We start from the raw sequence: 19630 nt of genomic DNA on the forward strand, positions 1-19630 counted from the left end.
AACAAGAGATACCTCTTGAAACTCACAAGAGGTGATTTTAGGACACGTAAGAAGTATTTTTTAAAAAGATTTATTTATTATTTTAGAGAAAGGAAGAGTGTGGGTGGGGTGGAGCAGGGGAGAAGGAGGGAGAGAATCTCAAGCTGACTCCCTGCCAAGCATGGAGCATGACTTAGGGCTCGATCCCGAGATCACAGTCCAAGCCGAAATCAAGAGTTGGTTGCCTAAGTGACTGAGCCACCCAGGTGCCCCAGGACAGATAAGAAATACTTTATTGAGGTAGCACTAATAATATGTTATACCACTATGGTACTTTTTAATTTACAAAGTACTTTCATATTATAGTATGCAAACAGTATGAAATCAAGATTATTACAAGCTGATTAAAGAAAAGAGTAAATCAATGCATAACATAACTTGAATGTATTAATTTTAGTTTGCTAAAATTGAGATACAATTTATATATAGTGAGATCCACAGATTTTATATGTTCAAATTGAACTTTTGATAAACACTTAGGTAACCATTGCCCCAGCCAAGACATAGAACATTTCCACTGCCACCAAAGGTTCCCTCTTGCTATCTTCTACTTACTCCTCACTATATAGATATACTTTTTTTTTTTTGAGAGAGAGAGCGCATGAGGGAGGGGAGGGGCGAGGGAGAGGGAGAGAGAGAATCCTAAGCAGACTCTGTGCTGAGTGTAGAGCCAACAGTCTCATGACCTTGAGACCATGACCTGAGGCAAAAATCAAGAGTCGGACGCTTAACCAATTGAGCTACCCAGGCACCCCCACTGTCTTAGTTTTTAATCCATTTTTATTGGATTGTTTGTCTTTTTTATTATTGATTTTTAGAAATTCTTTGTTTAATCTGAATACTTTGTCCGATATAGTATGTATTTAGAATATTTTCTCCCAATCTGTTGCTTCTCTTTTCATTTCCTTATCAGTATCTTTTGGGGAGCAGAAGAAACTACATTTTGACAAATCCACCAAACTGTTTTCCAAATTGGCTCTAGGAAGTTGCATTCCCAACAGCAATTTATAAGATGCATCTGCTCCACATTCCGGCCCACACCAGATTGGTTCTATTACATTTTAGCCTTCCTCAGTTTGTGTAGTGGTCCCTCATTTGTGATATTAACTTATATTTCCCTAGTAACTAATGAAGTTGAGCATCTTTTCATGTGATTATTTATCAGTTGTATAAATTCTTTGAAGTGTCTGTTCTAATCTTTTGTCCATTTTCTTATTAGGTTGTTTGTCTTCTTGGTGTTGAATTGAAAATTTATTTTACATATTCTGAATATAAATCTTTTATCAGATGTATGTTTTGCAAATATCTTTTCTCAGTCTATGATTTGTCTTTTCATGTTCTTAACAGTGTCTTCTGAAGATGAAATATTCTTAATTTTGATGTTCAACATAATGAAATTTTTCTTTTATGACTCATGCTTTTTGAGTCCTAACTAAGAGATCTTTCCTTAATCCAAGGTAACAATTAATTTCTCTGTTGTTTTCTTCTGGAACTATTTTAGTTTTCACTGTTACATTTAGGTTATCCATTTTGATTTAAGGTTTGCATTTGGAATGAGATAGCAGTCCAGGTGAATTTTTGGCATACATCTGTCCATCCTTTTCTCAGTGAAATACTTTGGTCCTATTGTGGAAAATCAGTTGATGATATAAATGTAGGTCAATTTCTGAGCTCTCTATTCTGTTCAAATGCTATATCTATCATTATTTGATTACCTAGCTTTATAATACATACATACATCATATATAGATTACTTTAGCTTTATATTAACTTGACATCTGGTATTGTGAATCCTCCAACTATTCTTTTTTTCAAAATTGCTTTCATTGTTCTGTGTTCTTAGCATTTTCATATAAATTTAGAATTCAGTAATTTTTACAAAAGAGTCTACTGAAATTTTGACCAAGGTTGTGGTAAATCTATAGATTATATTGGGGAGAAGTGACATTTTGACAATAACATCTTTCAGTCCATCAGCATGCAATGTCTTTCCATTTGTTTAGGTCTTTAATTTCTGTCAGCAATGTTTTGCTATTTTCAGTGTGTAGTCTTATATAAATTTTGTTAAATTTCTGCCAAATAGTTTTATATTTTTGGTGCTATTTTAAATTATACCGTTTTCTAAATTTTATAATTATTTGCTTCTAGTATTTAGAAACACAGTGGACTTGTTTTTGTATATTAACCTTTTTTCTATGAGCTTGCTACAATTACTTAATAGTTCTTACAGCTTTTTCAGTAGATGCCTTAGGATTTTCTATATTCTTAATAATTGTGAAAAAAGACAATTTTTATATCTTCCTTTCTAATCTGTATTTCCTTTTCTTGCCTTATTTTACCAGCTAGGACTTCCAGTACAATGCTGAATAGCAGTGGTGAAAGCAAATATTTCTTCTTGATAGCAGGGGGAAAGCACTCAGATAGTCATCATTAATTAAAAATTTACCTGTAGGTTTTCATAAATGCTCTTTATCAGTTGAGGAAATTTGCTTCTGCATGTAGTTTGCTGACAGTTTTTAAAAAAGTCATGAATAGGTATTAAATTCATCTAATCTATCTTTATTGAGGTGCTGATTAGTATGGTAAATTCCATTGATTAATTTTTGAATTTTTAAACAAGCTTTGCGTTATGAATCTAAATCCTGCTTGGTTATGATATATTATCCTATTTGTATATTGCTAGATTTGTTTTGCTAAAATTTTCTTAAGGCTCACTTTTTCAGCTTCCAGATATTACTTTTAATTGAGTTTCTTAGAGCCATGACAGTGCTTGTTCAGTTCAGGGATGAGCCAGATATTTGAGGGGAATTTATATGCAGATGTTGCATCCTCCTTTCCACCTGTTCTGGCACTTCTCAGCTCTGATTTTTGTGAACAGATGATGTATTGGCTACAGCCCTGCTTTTTGAAATTGATATCATGTTTAACCTACATCCAAAAAATGTCTCTTGTGTCTCTCTGTCAAAAACATATTAGATGAGTGTTCAACATGTCATGATATACGTCCTATTTGGCTGTTTATCAGAATCTTAAATTACTGGATATTCAAATGAAAATATTGGCCACATATCCATGATTGTCTTTAAAAAACATACTTGTTTGGATTCTATCTAAATAAAACAATTTTTTCTTAAATTTTATTATAGGATAGACTACTCAGATATTATACTTGATTTTGGACTAGCTTTGGTAACTGAGTCACATGAACTATTTCATACCAAGAAGCTATAATTCCTTCCACATAAGATCATATGAGAATTCTGTAGTCATTACTGCAACTTCTGTAATTATTAAATAAAGATAGATGATGACCCAACAGGTGTTAGAATACTGAACAAGCAAAAAGCAAAACATTAATTATAAGGAAATGTTTTACTTTTAACCAAATTTTCTTCCTCTCTCTCTCTCCCCCTCTCCTTTCCTCCTTTCCTTTCATCTTTCCTTCTTTTTTAAAAACACCATTTATTGAGTGCTTATTCTGTATCAGGTCTTGTTCTAAATGCTGAACATTTATTAACTCATTTAATATTTGCAGTTACACTGTAAGATATGACCTATTTTATTCCCATATAGTTACAGGTGGATCAGAGTTAGTCTTTTTTAATAGATGACATAGATGTTTTAAATTCTCAGTTCTACAGATAAGAAACTATGGTTTATTAAATACCTAATAAGCATTAACTATTATTGTTAAAATTGACAATTGGCATTTTATTTTTAGAGAGAGAGAGTGTGTCTGAGTGGGTGCGGGGTGTGGAAGGGGAAGAGAGAATCTTAAGTAGGCTCCATGCTCAGCAGGGAGCCCTATGTGGGGCTGGGGGGCTCAGTCTCAGGACCCTGAGATCATGACCTGAGCCCTGAGCCGAAATCAAGAGTCAGATGCTTAACTGACTGAGCCACCCAGGTGCCCCTACAATTGACATATTTTTAAAGTCTAGTGAGAAAAAAGAAGGAACTATAATTCAGTTTAAGTCATAGTCACTAGTTTATATGTGATACTTAGACACTTAGGGAGTTGTGATGTTTTTACATTTACTCAGCGTTCTCATCTATAAAACAAATTGCATAATTAATTACTTCTCCAAGATTTAGTAATAAAACAAACTGAGAGCTACAAAAGCTTCATGAAAAATATAAATTGCTTTACCAATGTGCATGGGCTTCTTCATGCATGTGAATAAACATATGGTAGCCTAGATAATTTAAAGAATTTGGTGGAGATAATTTTCAGAGCTTCGGAGTATCTAAGCGTCAGGGATAGTCAGAAGCAGTCCAAGACAGCTTGAACCATGTGAGGCCTGTATGGGGGAGAGGAAGGGAGTGAAAGGTCACTGTTTAGGCAGATTAATCATGTAAAATGAGGGGAAAGAGGAAAGTAAGAAACATCTCCAAAGGAAATTGTGGATAGATGGGTGTCATTGGAAGAATTCCTGAGGTAATCTTACCAGGTAATCTTGCCTTGTGTAGAGGAAGAGTAAATTGAACCAATTCACTAATTGAAGAAAGAATTAAAAAAGAGAGCATCCTTTTGGTCAATAAATATGAAGAAATAGTTGAAAGCTTTGAACTGGGTAAATACTTTATACCTTTCATATGCTAAGTTTTAATAAATTATCAGAAAACCCAAGGTTTTTAGTGATCTTGCTGTCCTAGTCCCTAGTGTGTGAACTGTAAACACAAAAATAAATTTTAAAATAGTCTTATTTCCAACCCGTTGATACTGTCCTTGGCCAGTTCCTTTTCCCTCACTCTCTGTCATCTAGTGCCCTCACCCTGTCTAATCTCACTTCCTTCCATAACCACCCCTTGTTTGGCTGTTCTTTTACATGTATTCTGACTAGAACCATTTGTCTCTAAGCAGTACAGAATCTTCATGCCCAACTCTAGTTCCACAACTCAATGAAAGATGCCTGTTCAGGGGCGCCTGGGTGGCTCAGTCGTTAAGCATCTGCCTTCAGCTCAGGTCATGATCCCAGGGTCCTGGGATCGAGCCCCGCATCAGGCTCCCTGCTCCGCGGGGAGCCTGCTTCTCCCTCTCCCACTCCCCCTGCTTGTGTTCCTTCTCTCACTCTCTCTCTCTGTCAAATAAATAAATAAAATCTTAAAAAAAAAAAAGAAAGATGCCCATTCAGAGGCCATGATGCACACCTTAGCATTTCAAAGTACGCATGCTGCGTGTTGTTATTATTCCCTGTTGTAAGTCTTCTTGTCCCATCCACCAAGATTGGAAATGCTTTTACCTAACAGGATACATTACTCATATCCCACGTGCAAATCCTTTCTGCCCTGTCTCCATTCCTCTCCCCATGAGTTCCTAACTCATTACTAAGCACAAAGGTGATGCTTTGTTCGTGAAATGAAACATTTTTGAGACCGACAAAAACAAGAGGAGTTGAGGGCATATTTAACGCTTCTTTCAGTGATGTCAGTCAACTTCACTACTAGAAGAAAAGAAGACGACCGGTCATTTTGACAAAATTGAGTGGTATGGACGCAGTGCTCCTTGTTTGACAAGAAAGGAATCGTAGATCAGGAGTAGAATGTGGTTATCTTTCAGTCATATGAGTGCAAGTTAAATGCTGTTTAGGTTTTAAAGTATATTAGGACCATATGGGTACCTTTCTGTGTATTGTGTCCATTGCCTTCCTTAGAAGAGTGGGTGCATTTAAAGAATGTTTAAAAACATTTCTAGGGGCACCTGGGTGGCTCAGTCGGTTAGGGTTCTTCCTTTGGCTCAGGTCATGATCCCATGGTCCTGGGATTGAGCCCTGTGTCAGGCTCCATGCTCAGCAGGGAGCCTGCTTCTTCCTCTCCCTCTGCCTGCCTGTCTGCCTACTTGTGATCTCTCTCTCTCTGTCAAATAAATAAATAAAATCTTTAAAAAAATAAAAAGTAAATAAAAAATAAAAACATTTCTAGTCATCATTTGGAATTTATTAAGGTAGCATTAGTATCCTTTTTAAAATCACTTTTTGGGAGCGCCTGGGTTGCTCAGTCATTAAGCATCTGCCTTCAGCTCAGGTTGTGATCCCAGGGTCCTGCTTCTCCCTCTCCCACTCCCCCTCCTTGTGTTCCCTCTCTCGCTGTGTCTCTCTCTGTCAAAAAAATAAATAAAATCTTTAAAAATAAATAAATAAATAAAATCACTTTTTGCTGGAGTTATCTTGCTAGTTTGATGGAACATTTAAATTTCATTTGTTAAAATTTATTGTAGCAACCATATGTAGCTTACTTTGGTGTATTATGAAGATAATATAAAGGTAAGGTGATTTGGAAATTTTGAATCCTTTTTTCTTTTAAACTATGTAATTGGAAATTTCTTGGAGAGGCAATTTTACGTAGTGGTTAAGAGTGTAGGCTTTAGAATCACACTGTCTGTTCTCATCCTGGTTATACCTCTTAATACTCGTGTGAGCTTGGGCAGGTTACTTCTCTGTGCCTAAGTGTCTTCTGTAAATCAGGGATAATAGTAGAACTCCTCCCGAGGATTGCTATGATGATTAAGTGAACTAGTACCTGTAAAGTGTTAAGAACAATGCCTGGCCTAGACTAGTGCTCAGTAAGTGTTAGCTATTAAAGAAAATATTAGGTTCCTCCAAGATAAGTGTATTTTTACTACCTCTTTTACAAGGGGACCATAAAGTGTCTGAATTTGAGACCAGGACCTATAATTAAAATAGACTAGAAAAACCAGAGCCCTGATACCACTTATTGTAATTAAACTTGCAAGTTTCAACCTATATGAAAGATGTGTATATTAAATGTTGAACTGAAATAAGGCTTTACTAAGTAAATAATATATTTTTAGGAAGTTATTTTGTTTTTTAAAGTTATATAATCCTCCTTTGATTAACTCTTAGAGCACTGATGATTTTTAGATTTAAATTTAATCTGAGCTTCTATTGAAAAGTGGCTGAGAGACAGGGTCCTCTGTTCCCTAATCCAAAAGACAGAGAAGCACAGTTTTCTCTTCTTGCCATGATTGGCAGTAAGGTTAATTGCTGACAATAATGGAAGAGTTAAAACTGCAAATAATATCTCAATTGTATGTTTAGAAAGTATAAGGAGTCCAGTGTTACTTATGTGTAATGTATAATGCCAAGAGAGTTAAGAAATAAGGATAGGGGGTGTGGAGTTTACCTTCTGGAGATTAGTAAAGTATAATTGAAGAATCTTAAGAAGAGATACATTCTCAGTGGAGATTGAAGCATAATTGATGACTAAGGGGAAAACCCAGTGAAGAGAAGTGTTAAAGGAAAAAGAAGAAAGAACCAATGAAAGAATGGTCTAGTCCCAGGAGCTGTGAATCAGAAACACAGGTGGAGGGTCTTACTCTGGTATATGGAAAAAGTTGATGGGTGATGTTGAGAGCCTAGGTGAAACTGCAGATGTATCTTTCCAATGGCATTCACCCTCAGTTTGTAAAAGTGTTAAAATCCCTTCCTTGTAAGAGTGGAGAAAGCAATTCTAGTATTGAGTTGAGGATGGATGTCTTGAGACAACATGGTGGCTAGGCATTAAGTGATTAATTCATGTAATTGTCTAGGTGGTAAATAAGCAAGTTAGAGCAGGAGGGAATTATAAGCCTAAAGAATATGAGAGGAAAAAACCCAGAATTTATAATAAGGTCTCAAGGAGCACGTGCGGTATGAGGGTGTGAGAGAACTGGAAGGACAGGATCTAGAGAATGAGGCACTGTATCCATATTTTGGCATGATGACAAAGCTCAGGTTGTGGCTCTGTTGGGTAGTAGTGAAGGTTGTTGGGAATGGGGAGATCATAGAACTGTGAGATTTCTAATCTTGTCCACCTGGTTGTTGAATTCTATCAGGATGATGACAGAAGTTGGGTTTGAGATGTGGCTACAGATGCTTGTGTAGGTTTAAGGCCAGGAGTCAAATTTCAGCACAATTGGCAGAGTAACTGGGAAGACAAACATCGGTTGAAGTTACAGGTAGTAGTTAAAAAGCTGGATATTATCGGTTTCAAAATGGTGCTTTTTTCATGAGGGTAAAATAATAATAGGTAGAATCAACAGCAACAATTAATTAATGAGTAATCCGTAAAATTGAATGACTTTTGCTGGACACTCCCTATTTTCCTATTTTACAGATGTTAAATCCTCAGCCCAGAGCAGGGAAGTGACTTGGCCAAGGTCACACAGCTGTACAACTAGTAAATAGTAGAATCAATATTCAGGCCCAGATATCTTTATACTATTCTACCTCTGTTGGTTATGGGAACTAAAATTGTTTATTATTTTAATTTTCATAACTTGGATTGAAACTAGATTTTAGAACTTTTGAGTCTTTTGAAATTGGACATAATCTTGCATTTTATTATTTTTAACAGACAATGTGATTTTTTTTAAAGATTTTATTTTTAAGTAATCTCTACATCTAATGTGGTGGTCGAACTTACAACCCAGAGATCAAGAGTTACATGCTCCACTGACTGAGCCAGCCAGCTGTCTCTAGACTGTGATTTTTAGTGTTTCTTTGTTATTATTTTTTACCGTTTTTAAGTAATGAAGCCACTTGAAGCTTGAAATATGTGGTGATGAAGAGGATTCTCTTATTAAGGCTACCATCACTGGGGGTGGTGTGATCCCGCACGTCCACAAGTCTCTGATTGGAAAGAAGGGACAGCAGAAAACCATTAGAGCATTGTTTTAACTAACCCTCTTCCTCCCCGTCATTGTACTATACCTGGGACAGAAGAAATAATGGGGATATGTGGAATTTTAAAAAGAGGCGGATGGAAAAGCATAGATAGTTCCTGTAGATGCGATAAGAGACATTTGTATGTTCTTAGGCTCAAAGTTTGATAAAGTACCTTTCCATGTGGCAGCACTTGTGTGTTGACTGGCTAGGTTTCTCCTGTGTGTTTTATACAAAAAAAATGGAATTGATAAACCATTTTCTACAAAAAAAAAAAGACAGGCTATTTCTCCCTTTCTCCAATTACTTGATCTCAATAAATAACAGATTCATTTCTGCTTGTCTGCACTGGGATGTTAGAAATTTGGCATTTCCAAACCTCTTCTATAGGAAGTTCTTCTAATTTAAAGAATTGGCCTTGGGATACCTGGGTGGCTCAGTCAGTTAAGCATCTACCTTTGGCTCAGGTCATGATCCCGGGGTCTTGGGATCAAATCCTGCATCAGGCTTCTTGCTAAGCGAGGAGCCTGCTTCTCCCTCTGCCTGCCGCACCCCCTGCTTGTACTCACTCTTTCTCTCTCTGATAAATAAATAAATAAATAAATAAATAAATAAATAAATAAATAATTAATAAAATCTTTAAAAAAAGAAAAAAATAAAAACAAAAAAATTAAAGAATTGGCCTTTCTTCAAAAAGAAAATTTATCAATGACTAATTGACTAATTGTCTAATTGACTAATATGACTAATAATTCTCAGTGGGAATCTGAGAATTCTTTATTTTTGAGCTTTTAGCACCACTTTTCATTCTTTTTTTTTTTTTAAGATTTATTCATTTATTTTAGAGAGTGTGTGTGAGTGGGGCAGGGGCAGAAGGAAACAGAGAGAAATCCTCAGGCAGACTCCACGCTGAGTCCAGAGCCTGACGTGGGGCTCTATCCCAGGACTCTGAGATCATGACCTGAGCCAAAATCAAGAGTCGGACACTTAACTGACTGAGACACCCAGGCGCTCTACCACTGTTCATTCTTTAAAGTCCAGCTGTGTTGTTCTACTCTGCAGCTTTAACCCAATTAGGATAGTACAGTTTCAAAATTTTACCTCCTTCTTACACTCAGAGGCAGCGCTGTCTCATTCTAAGCAGTGGGCGACCCAGATCTTCTAGGCTGAGAAAATAAAACCTAAAGGGAGAAAGAAGAGAACAGTATCTTTCATCTTCAGTATCTGAATTATATAAAATGGTTTAATTCTTCCTCTTTCACACCTGAATAAACATTTGTTAAATCTGAATCAGAAGTTAGAGCACTTTCGGGGCGCCTGGGTGGCTCAGTTGGTTAAGCGACTGCCTTCGGCTCAGGTCATGATCCTGGAGTCCCAGGATCGAGTCCCGCATCAGGCTCCCTGCTCGGCAGGGAGTCTGCTTCTCCCTCTGACCCTCTTCCCTCTCATGCTCTCTGTCTCTCATTCTCTCTGTCTCAAATAAATTAAAAAAAAAAAAAATCTTAAAAAAAAAGAAGTTAGAGCACTTTCTACTGCAGCATTTGCTTTATATAAGTAATTATCACTTTTTAAAGTAGTTTTTATGATTTTGCTGTAAGAGTGATGCAGTTATAGCATCTGTTGTCAACGTTCTGTAATTGTGTACATGATTGTTCTACATCCCCCCTTTTCCACAGAGTGATTTTGGAAGCAAAGTAATTTTCAGAGCTCTGAAAGAAGCAGAGTTTGATATAAAAAGGAGTTATCATAATGATTAACCATTATTTCTCATACCCTCAAAATGGCACTCCTGCCCCACTTTTCACCCCTCATGTTGTCCAGGATGTGCAGAGTTTTGTTACTATTTTGGAAAATGCAGAGGGAAGAGAAACTAAATATTTTTGGAGGAGGAATAAAATGTATCTGAATATTCTTCAAATTATTTTTATTATCTTTCAAACTTGTAGTCCTTTAAACTTCTTAAAGTATGTACTGCTTTATAAAATATATATAGTTTCATCCTTTTGCAAATATTAAACTTGCAATATTTTCTAGTGTAGAGCCTCATTAAGAAATAGAAAATCACTGATTTCTTAGCAGCTAAAGATTATTATTTTAAACTTTCATTCATTCATTCAATTTATTGAGAACCTATTATGTCCCAAGCACTGTTGATTACTGTAAGTTTGGTGTCACTTTTTAATATAGCTTTATACAGTCAGTTATTTTCAAAAGCAATTTGGAAAACCAAAAATGTAAATGTTTACTGACATATTTACTGTTTCTGACAGCCATCATTTCATCTGAAGATTTGAGTTTCTATTTAGTATCATTTTTATTTCGCCTAAAGAACTTTTTTCAGTATTTCTTGTAGTGCACATCTGCTGGTGTTGAATTCTTGCAGCCTTTGTTTGTCAGAAAATATCGCTTTTATTTTTGAGGCTATTTTTGCTGTGTACTGAATTCAGGGTTAACAGGTTTTTTTGTTTTGTTTTGTTTTGTTTTTCTTTTTCAGCACCTTCAAGTTATCATTCTCTTGTTCTCTAGCCAACATTGTTTCTGATGATGTCAGTGAATATTTTTATTATCTGTTCCCTTATTTATGTTGTTTTCTGTTTCCTCTGATTGCTATTAAGATTTTCTCTTTTGGGTACCTGGCTGGCTCAGTTGGTGGAGCAGGTGACTCTTGATCTCAGACTTGTAAGTTCAGGCCCACGTTGGGTGTAGAGATTATTTAAAATAACATATTGAAAAAAAGAAATATTCTCTTTATCACTGGTTTTGAGTGACTGCTTATAATATGCCCTGGTATGGTTTTCTTTGTATTTATCCTGCCTAGGATTTGTTTAGCGCCCTGGATTATAGTTTTTGCCAAATATGGAAAATTTTCAAACCTTGTTTCTCCAAGTGATTTTTCTGCCCCTTCCTTCTGGGACACCAATTGTACACATGTTAGCATGCTAGATACTGTTCTACAACTCACTGAAGCTCTGGTTGGTTTTTTCCCTTCTCAACTATTTTCCTTCCACTGATCCTCCATTTGAATGATAGGTGTTGCCTTGTCTTCAAGAGCATGGATCTTTTCTTCTACAACTAAGCCCATGCTTTAATTTTTCACTTTAGATATTGTATTTTTTTGCTTTAGAACTTCTATTTGGTTTTATTTTTGCATTTTGCATTTCACTTATTACACTCATTTTCCTTGAAATCTTTTAGAATATTTACAGTATCATTTTAAAGGTCTTTGTCTGCTAATTCCATCTTTTCTGTTATTTCTGAGGCTCTTTTGATTAACTGATTTTTCTCCCAGTTATACTTCTGTGTCTTTTTTGTGTAGCAAGTTTTGATTGCGAGCTATGAATGTTATGCTGTTGAGTGTTGTATGTGTATTAAAATTTTCCTTTGAAGTGTTTTGAATTTTATTTTAGCATATAGTTAAGTTACTTGTGGATCAGCTCCATCATTTCAGTGTTCATTTTTAAGCTTTATTTGGGTACATCTAGAGTAGCCTTTACTTTTGAGCTAATTCAACTCTCTCTTTTTTTTTTTTTTAAAGATTTTATTTATTTATTTGACAGAGAGAGACACAGCAAGAGAGGGAACACAAGCAGGGGGAGTGGGAGAGGGAGAAGCAGACTTCCCGCTGAGCAGGGAGCCCGATGCAGGGCTCGATCCCTGGACCCTGGGATCATGACCTGAGCCAAAGGCAGACACTTAACAACTGAGCCACCCAGTTTAACTCTCCTAATAAGGCCTGGCCTTTCTGAATTCTCCACTGAAGTCCTGGATGTTCAGTGAAGCTGCCTAGAACTCACTCATCTCCCAGCCTATGTGAGCTCTGGGAATTGTTCAGCTTATAGCTCCCTGGCGGTTCTTTGCCTGGTCTAATGAAATCTCCCCCTAAATGTGTACAGCTTGATATTTGGCCAAAGACTCGAGGAGATACTCTGCAGATTTATGGAGCTCTATCTCTGCATACTTCCCTCCCTGGGGGAACTCTCCTCACAAATTCCAACTTGCTCAAGATCTCCATCTCCTCAACTCAGTGAGAGTGCTATGTTTTGCTTGTATTTCCACTCCTTATCTCACAGTCTATATAGTGTACAGTATATGTATGTATATACATATATACAGTATGTGTATATTTGTAGTTTACACCATAGTATACTATATAGTATGTAGTATATGTATAGTACCTTTAGGCAAAAGTCTGGGGTGACCTTAGGGCTCATTTCATTTTTCTTCTCTCAGGGATCATTGTCTTTCCCTGCTTGCTGTACAGTATCTAAAAATAGTTGTATCATATAATTATATATCTTATACAGTTTTCTTGCTGTTTACACGGGGAGGGCAAGTCCATCATGGCTGGAAGTCAAGTCCCTGCTAATATAGTCTTGATTCTGATTTATTCTTATTTTAAAGATTTTATTTATTTATTTATTTGTCAGAGAGAGAGAGAGAGAGTACAAGCAGGGGGAGCAACAGAGGGAGAGGGAGAAGCAGGCTCTCCATTGAGCAGGGAAGCCCAATGTGGGGCTCCATCCCAAGGCCCTGGGATCATGACCTGAGCTGAAGGCAGATGCTTAACCAACCGACTGAGCCACCCAGGCGTCCCTGATTTATTCTTATTTAAGTGGGTGCTTAGTTCATGGAAATCCAATCCAGCTGATTATGCAGGGGGTTATAGGGCCATGCCTCTGAGTTTTGGGTCACTGTCTTGACTCACCTGCCATAGGATTTCAGGTAAGCACAGACTGGGCCATCTTGAATGACAGCAAGATTAGCAATTTTATTAGATTACTCTCTCATTAATTTAGGGCTACTGAAGTTTAAAAAATGCTACATTTTTGTTAAATCCTCTTGAATCAGATCCCATTCTTGTAAATCATATTTTGCTGATGTGAATTGACTTAGCTGTATTGTTAATTACTATATCCTTTTCGAATTTCAGGAGCAGCATTTCTTGCTATTACAACCATCTATGCTGAAAGTGGGTCAGGTTTTGTAGTACCAAGTGCTTCTGCAAAAGCAGGAGTGGAAGCCATGAGCAAGTGAGTACTACTATGATAATCCCAGCGCCAGAGATAGATAATGTACTTTGGTAGTTCATGGAGCTTAATTTCTCCTTTCTAGTCTCCATCCAGAGAAAAGTAAAACAAAGATTAACTTGGATTCACTTAGAAACAGACGTTCTAGCTCTTGGATAAGTCTTATTTGTCTATATCAGCACTGTCCGATAGAACTTTCTGCAGTGATGGAAATGTTTTATAAATCTGCCCTATCCAGTAGCCACATACGAAACCCTTGAATTGTGGCTACTGTCACTGAGAAACTAAATTGTATTTAATTTTAATTACTTTAAAATTAAGATTAGATAGCCAAATGTAGCTAGTAGCTGCCATATGAGATAGCACAGGACTATAGCCTTTTTGCTCTCCCATATATCTTTATCGGTGCTGTTTCTAATTTCTGTTAAACACACCTTCATCCTTATATTGTACCTGCTGTGCAAGATTAATAGGACTAACATAAACCAGTGACCACTTGCCAGATCTTGTGGCCTTTTCTCAGCAGCATATGATTGCTTTTCGAATCTATTCCCCATTGGCCTTTTCTACTGTCTTTGTTATAATGTAGGTTCTCATCATGGCTTACTGTAATAATCCTATAATGTGTTTCTCTGCTACCAGTCTCTTCCCTCTTTATTTTTTATTCATCTTCCCACCAGAATCATCTTTCTAAAAATATGTCTGCTTATGATACTCCCTAGCTAAAATCTTAGATCATTTTTTCATTATTCTTTGGAATAAAAGCCAAACCTTAGTATGGTATTCTAAATAAACTTGTCCCTGGCCTTTGTTTATTCATTGATTAATTGGATAAATGTGTATTGTGTTCTTTTTGTGTGCCTGGCACTGCGCTAGGTCCAGGGATAGGGTATTGATAGAAGTAGAATAGTTCTCATCCTCCCCTGAGGGGATAGCATTATACTGTTTTTCTTGTGTTTTAATCTCTATTGAACTGCTCTGTATTTCCTTAAATATGCCATGCGTTTTCATCTCTCTATGTCTGGGCTATGCTGCTGTTGGAATTTGCTGTGATATTTTCCCTGCTTTCAAGGCTGTCATCATATCACCTCCTCTAGGAGGTTTTCTCTCATTGCTTTAGAACAGAATTAATTATTCTCTACTCTGTGCACCCTTAAAACTTTGTTTATTCCAATCTAGTGAGAAGACTAACACACTAATAAATAAATGCTATCCATAGATTTATAGATTCTAAAATAGATTCTAAAATTCTAAAAATCTAGTTATAGATTCTAAAATGAAGGTCATGTACCAATATGGTAAGGACACAGAGAAGGACATGCAAGGCTGCTTTCGAACATATTGTTAAAGCTATGTGGCCTCCCCACTGGGATGTGAGTTCTGTGAGGGAGGGACCATAGCTTATTCATCTCAGTATGCTTATTTCTCAGCAGGACCTGGTGCATGGCTGGTGCTCAGTGTTTGCCAAAACATCACTGTTCTTTTCTTCCAGTAGTCCCAAAGTATTTTTCAACATCGAAATCAGTAATACACATTTGTTTGAGATAAAAAGACACATTACTATACTTAGAAGTGGAATCTTAGTGTAAATACAGGTAATTACTTTTTTAATGTCAGGTGGCATTGGAAATAAGGAATTAGAACTTGACTATTTTGGCATCATTTGTACAGTATCAGCATTCGTCTTGTTGGGAACTTTGATCTTGTTAGAGGTTTCAATGTCATGTCCTTTAAGAACTGTGATTCTGTGCTGCTTGTTTTTGTTTTGTTTTGTTTTATTGCATAGCATATTGCATGGAGTAGATACTTGGTAAATGTTTACTTCCTTTCCAGCCTGAGTTCCCGTCAGTCCTCTTCTCATACTTTATAGGACACAGTCATACTGGATGAGGCCTTGTAGGTCACCAAATACTGCATGTTGTTTGTACCTTTGTCCTTTACTCATACTGGCCCATTTACCTGGGCTGTCTTTTTTCTCCATCCTACACCCTATTATCTCCCATCCTCTTTTCCTCCCCCTTGCTTCCCACAATAAACTCCTAATCCTTCTTCAAGTGTCAACTCAAATATCACCTCCTCCAGGAAGGCTTCCCTCTTACTCTCACTAGACTTAGGTACTTTTTTGTAAGCAGTCATGGTGCACATTACACAATTCCCAGCAGAGTAACTAGTTTATTATACAACTAAGCTAACCTCCCTTGAGAGAGAAGGACTGCTGTCTTGAGAGGCAGAGACTGCCTTCCTCAGAGGGTAAATAACACTTACAAAATGTTAACACATAGTAAATACACAATAAGCATCTGTTGATTTAACAACATAATGGCTAACATATATTGGGTATATTGTGCTTTGCATCTCAACATGCAAAACAAGCTAATGAGGTGGATTTCTTATCATGTTATGGTAGTTCTTCAGAATATAAGCTAATTTAATGAGAGCTAGGACTGGAAAAAGTGTATCTGTTGCACCTCTGAGCAGAGATAGGATGGCTTTTCCTCTAGGCAGGTTTCCTTAATAGGTTGCTCAGTTTTTCACAGGATACCATAAACTGTGCTCAGCTTGTAATTCTGTTAAGACCTGAAGTTGCTGCTTCCCTAGCAGTTTGAAGCAGGTGCACTGCAAGTACGTGCCAAGGGGAGGTATACTCATGAATTCTGTCAAAAGCATCACTCAGAAGCAATTTTTATGTATGATTTGCCTGAAAGAGATGCAGTCCACCCATTCTCTAAAATGCATCCATGGATTAAGATAGATTAACAGACTGTACTTGGAGCACTTGCCCCCTATCCTATAGAATGAGTTTTTGAAGTGATCTTGTCAGACTATATTAATTGATATCTTACAGTTTCATAAGACTTATCTCTTTGTATCTATTGCAAGGATACAGTATTGTCTTACTGTATTATACAATTTTCATTTTAGAAGTCTTATTAAAAAAATATTTTTCTGATTTTTTTATCAGGAACAATTGTGCTTTTCCTGAGAAATTACCTTGCCTTTCCCTTACGAGCACTGCAAAGTGTGTAACTGATTAGGGCTTACCTTTTTTGCATTGCATCTTGGAAAGAATGGATGCAAATTTGTGACCCACCTATTGTGATTGTATAGAATGCCACAAAACATTTAGTTATTAGCTCCATTCTTGGCTCCTTTATCTTTCCTTATCCATTTTTCAATTCCTTTCTCCTTTCCTGCTTCCTTCTTTTGTCTGTGTCCTCTCTTTCCTTTAAACGATTTTATCTTCCTCATTTGCGTTATATGTATTTTTTAAAAGTTGTTACCTTAAGTCATTTTTTAAAACTAGATTCAGTATATATACACACAGATATACATATGAGTATAAAGTCCTAAAACGAGTTTAGATAATAAAAGTTAGACCTGTCTATCAAGTAGGCTTTTAAAACAGATTGCTTGAAGTTTCCATGTTTGCTATTATTGTATTTTGCTTCATGACATTTAGTAAGATTTTGTTAGATTCCTATTTCCCTTTGAGTGCCGTGCAGCAATTGTATTAAAGCCTCGTTAAACATGGATGTGGTTAATATTTTATATCTATGTAATCCATCTCTTACTTAAAAGTACTCATGATGTTGCAAACATTGTAATCCAATGTACTATATATAAGTAGTACATGTTGCACTGAACTCCAGAAAATGTGGGGGAGGGGCATGATTCTCTCACCTCTTTATGCTAAATTATGATACTTATTCTAAAAATGTATTTTGATATTAGACTTAGTTCTAAAATGTAAGTGGTAGGTAGTATAGCATTGTGATTAAGGACACTAAGATGCAAATGGTAGATATTACAGCAGAGTGACTGAAGGCACAAACTCTGGAACTAGACCACTTGAGGTTTGTCAGTAGCCAGATGACTCAGAGCAAGTGATTTAATCTCTCTGTGCCTCAATTTCCTTGTCTGTAACATGAGGAATGATAATAGTACCTACTTGTTGGGGTTGTAGTCTCTGGCATATAGCAAGCATGCAGTGAGTCTGGATTATTAGTATTTTTGACATATAGTATAATATTTTAGAATATTAAAATAGTGGTGTTTATTTTAATTTTTAGGTCTCTTGCAGCAGAATGGGGTAGATATGGACTGCGATTTAATGTGATTCAACCAGGGCCTATAAAAACAAAAGTAAGTTTTAGTATGCCTGTTATCTCCTGAATGATTAAGGAATAAAATATTGATAGAAATATTCTGACTGTTGTGTGCAGGACTTGTCAGAGATGCCTGAGTTTGGATCCCTAGTGGTAGGGTAGAGGGCTTTGCCATTATCCAATATAAATAAGGAGGTGGGCAGGAATACAACAGCTATGTAACTTCTTGATAAGATCGATTTAACTTCTTGATAAGATCGATTTCAACCTCTTAATCTTCTGGGATCTTTTGTGCCATCCATTTTGGTATTTCGTCTGATTTGCTTCAGTAATCTGTTATTAACCTATATTTCTTAATCCTCACCATATTTTATGGATTCTTACTTTGATTGACGTCTCTTTTTTAGTTCATAGAAATGTAAGTATATTTTTATTTTAAGAGATGTTCTAGAAAGTTATCATACAGGCTTGGTCTTGCTATAGGTAGCATTTTCTTTGACTCACGTCTGTGCCTTTCACTTGCAAACACTCAATTATGCATGTCATTTAACTCCCATGTCTCTCTGATTACAAATCTTTCTGATGGCATGCTTTTCTCCTATAGTCAGTAATGCTTACAGATACTCATTGCAACTCATAATGATCACAAGTGCTGTTATAGTCAGAAGGCCCACAGGTTCTGTGTTCTCTCATATTGCCCCAGATCACTTCACTCTTACTTTTTGTTTTTATGTAAAGCAAGAATTTACAATCCCAACTGACCTGTAGCTCCGAAGGCCTAGGTGAAGTATGATAACTTGTTCTGGTTGTATAAATAAATAAATAAATAAATAAATAAATAAATAAATAAATAAATATTTAATCTAACAAAATCTTAATTTTAAATAATAAATTTTATTATTTTATTTTAAATAAATTTTAAATAATAAATAAATTTATAAATAAATATGTACAGTTGTATTACGTTAGAAAATAGTGCTGAGGAGCATTTGGATTGTAGGTAGTTCTGGGTGTTATATGGACATGGCCGCATTAGTTTATTTAGCAGTTTAAAGGGTGGAAAATGGGAAGAAGAACTACTTGAGTGAGTGAATCTTGATTATCTTGTCTGACACTCCAATAATAAAGAATCTAATACATTAATGGAAAAATAACTCAAAAGCATACATTAGGGGCACCTGGTGGCTCAGTCGTTTAGTGTCTGCCTTCGGCTCAGGTCATGATCCCGGGGTCCTGGGATCGAGCCCCGCATCGGGCTCCCTGCTCAGCAGGAAGCCTGCTTCTCCCTCTCCCACTCCCCCTGCTTGTGTTCCCTCTCTGGCTCTCTCTCTCTCTGTCAAATAAATAAATAAAATCTTTAAAAAAAAAAAAAAGCATACATTAAAACACATGATTCAGGGCAGCCCTGTGCTGAGCACTCTCTGAAGAGAAACCCGGAGTCACAGAAGCTTCTTTTTAGGACCTCAATCTCCAGGAGAGATCACCTGCATTTTATTTATTTATTTAAAATATACTTGTTGAGGGACTGCTATGTGGGAAGGTACTGAAGGTGCATTTGTTACAGAGTACTTGCCATCAAGGAGTTTACAGTGTAGCAATACAGGTATCCGTTGTACACAAGTAACAAGCATGTAGCTTTTTAAAGAGATTAAAAGGAAACGGAAGTGTAGAAACTCCATAGCAATCCCGACAGAGCCAGGATTGGTTGCTAGTTTGTATCCGCCCAGGGAGGGCAGGAGGGCTGGAGGGCTCACAAGGAGCCTCCTGAGAGCTTGCTCTGTCTCTCACCTGTTTATTG

At 36.5% G+C, this 19630-nt stretch overlaps 1 protein-coding gene across 2 annotated transcripts in view; it reads left to right on the forward strand.

The window, feature by feature from the left end:
* Positions 1–19630, forward strand: part of DECR1 (2,4-dienoyl-CoA reductase 1) — a 44555-nt gene that overhangs the window by 22612 nt on the left and 2313 nt on the right. For both annotated transcript variants that reach the window (XM_081816229.1, XM_081816230.1), the window contains 2 exons: positions 13630–13729; positions 17797–17869. In XM_081816229.1, the coding sequence (XP_081672355.1) occupies positions 13630–13729; positions 17797–17869 (173 nt within the window). The remainder of the gene's footprint in view (positions 1–13629; positions 13730–17796; positions 17870–19630) is intronic.

The sequence above is a fragment of the Leptonychotes weddellii genome, chromosome 4, assembly GCF_054177405.1.
Source record: "Leptonychotes weddellii isolate Sample4059 chromosome 4, ASM5417740v2, whole genome shotgun sequence".
NCBI lineage: Eukaryota > Metazoa > Chordata > Mammalia > Carnivora > Phocidae > Leptonychotes > Leptonychotes weddellii.